Source organism: Henckelia pumila, chromosome 3 (assembly GCF_033568475.1).
Source record: "Henckelia pumila isolate YLH828 chromosome 3, ASM3356847v2, whole genome shotgun sequence".
Lineage (NCBI taxonomy): Eukaryota > Viridiplantae > Streptophyta > Magnoliopsida > Lamiales > Gesneriaceae > Henckelia > Henckelia pumila.
Window position 1 is genome coordinate 180,920,543 of NC_133122.1, and position 2,402 is coordinate 180,922,944.

Sequence of the window (2,402 nt, forward strand, 5' to 3'; positions counted from 1 at the left end):
ATTTAAGGTTGGGGCCTTATCCCACATAAATTACCCATTAATGTAGTCGATCTTAGGACCACATCATTGTTTAGAACAATTGAATCTCATATTTCAAAAATATAACAATAATATTAATAATAAATTGTTTTTTTACATAGTTTATTTTTAATAAGATTTAAAACTCACTTAATGCAAGTCGTGTTTCTCAATGGGAAGAGGCCTCGTTCTTTCTTAAATCAAATGTGTGTCTATATATATATGTGTATAATATAGGTCTTTAGTTTGTAAATAAAATCTAGAGAACACACAAAAAGTCCTTTCAAAGCGTGTGAATTCTTTGATCATACATCTTTGTTGTTTATTATTATTGTTATTGATTACTGTTATGAATGAATCGATGGAGTTTTATGCATACCCACCTCGTTCGCTGCCGCCGTCTTCATCGGCATCAGCTGCAGAATCTTGTTTTCTTGGTTCTTTGGTGAACAAGATCAAAGAATTCGTTCGATTTGCTCTTTCTGCCGTCGTTGGGAATGTTTTCTCCGCAATTTTAACCTTCTTCTTTGCCCTAGGTTAGTGGTTCAGACCTCTCTATGCTTCATTTTTTAATTTTATTGATGATATTTGGTTCTTAGAGTAGTGGCAGTATGTCAAGACCGAATATTTTCGGTTCGATTCTACGAATTTTTATTGTTTTTGTATGTTTTCTGAGGTGGGTTCGGTGATTCTGGTCTGGGTTTCCCCAGAATCTTGATTATTTTTGCTGACATTTGTGTGTGAATGTGTTTGGATTTTTGTATTGTGTTTAAGGTTTAGAAAGTTCTCCCAAGTGGGTCCATTTAACCCGTGTGGGAAGCAGGAAAAGAAATGTAAGTGTAATGGAATTACTAAGGAGGCCGAATTCCATTCGGAATGCAAAAGACCCTTTTGTGAATTTTGTCCCAAGATTTAAATGTAGATTTGTGGTCTTAAGAATTTTCGTGAATTGTGCAACTGCTGGGGAGAGCTATCTGTTTTGGTGTGTCTGCTTAAGATTATGGTACTGAAGGAGCTACTTCTTGATCTGCAGTGGGTACGTTATTAGGAGCCATGACTGGAGCACTGATCGGCCAAGAGACTGAGAGTGGATTTGTGAGAGGGGCTTCGGTTGGTGCCATATCAGGGGCTGTGTTTTCGCTCCAGGTCTTTGAATCGTCCCTACTTCTATGGCAGTCCGAAGAATCCGGGTTTCAATGTGTCCTATATCTGGTATCATTTCTTCAATGGATTGATAAATCTTTACAAGCAACATGCACCTTTGAAAGCACAAATTAAATGACATTCTTGAAAATTTCGATGAGCTTTTCAAGGTTTCTTGAATTTATGCTATTATTTATTGAAATTATAACCGGTAATTTGCATTGTACAGATTGAAGTGATAGCAAGCCTTCTGAGTGGTAGACTTGTGCGGGAGCAAATTGGTCCAGCTATGCTTAGCGCGGTGCAAAGTCAGGTATATTATGCTCTGCATATTAGTCACATAGATTGATCACAACTTTTGTTTTACGAAAAAAACTCACACTTAAGCATTCAATATGTGCCATGATAATTGGCATTTTGATTAGCCATGGTCAGTTTGCAAGTTAAATTTAGTTATTTTACTCTAGTAAGTTTTTTTTGTTGATCAGATGCTAGCCATTGAAGCGACATTTGAAGAATCCCCAAACATTTTTGACATGGGTGGGACGAATGGTTTGTTGGAAGAGACCGTCAAAAAGATCCCGAAGATAAGAATTACCAGAGACGACATTGCTGATACTTCTGGGGAGGGAGTCTCTTGTTCGGTCTGCCTCCAGGTATTTCCGTAGTTCTGTCCCCAGTAATCTCCATTCGTCTGCACTATGTTTGAATAAAGGATATTCTATCAAGGATTGATTCTTACCACATATTCTGTCCCCAGTAATCTCCATTCTTCTGCACTATGTTTTAAATTTTGTTCGAAATGATGATAATTGATATGAAATGAGGAAGGTCTAACTAGCAGAAGATGCAATACAAAATATGTTTTGACAAGTATCTCTATAATTAAATCCCATATCCTCACATTGCCAATATTGATCAATCGAACTGATTTGGAGCTATTCTTTTGAATTTATATAGGATTTTCAAGTAGGCGAGACCGTGCGAAGTTTACCCCATTGTCACCACTTGTTTCATCTACCTTGCATCGATACTTGGCTGGTAAGACATGGTTCGTGCCCAATGTGCAGAAGAGACCTGTGATGCTCACTCTCTGTAAATTACAAACGCTCGTATTTTTATTTTAGAATTCCTCTGTACAGCATTATGTATGTTGTCTCGAGAAACCATATACTGGATAAATGATCGCCATTTTGTAAATAAAGTTTTCGAGTTATGACGATTTTCCCATATCCTACTGA

General features: G+C 37.1%; 1 protein-coding gene across 1 annotated transcript; it reads left to right on the forward strand.

Annotated features, from left to right (window-relative positions):
• The first annotated feature begins 249 nt into the window (after nucleotides 1–249).
• Nucleotides 250–2,402, forward strand: LOC140890868 (NEP1-interacting protein-like 1). The gene is made up of 5 exons (XM_073299001.1): nucleotides 250–554; nucleotides 1,052–1,230; nucleotides 1,391–1,474; nucleotides 1,650–1,817; nucleotides 2,122–2,402. The coding sequence occupies exons 1-5, from the start codon at nucleotides 368–370 to the stop codon at nucleotides 2,242–2,244; spliced, it is 741 nt and encodes a 246-aa protein (XP_073155102.1). The 5' UTR covers nucleotides 250–367; the 3' UTR covers nucleotides 2,245–2,402.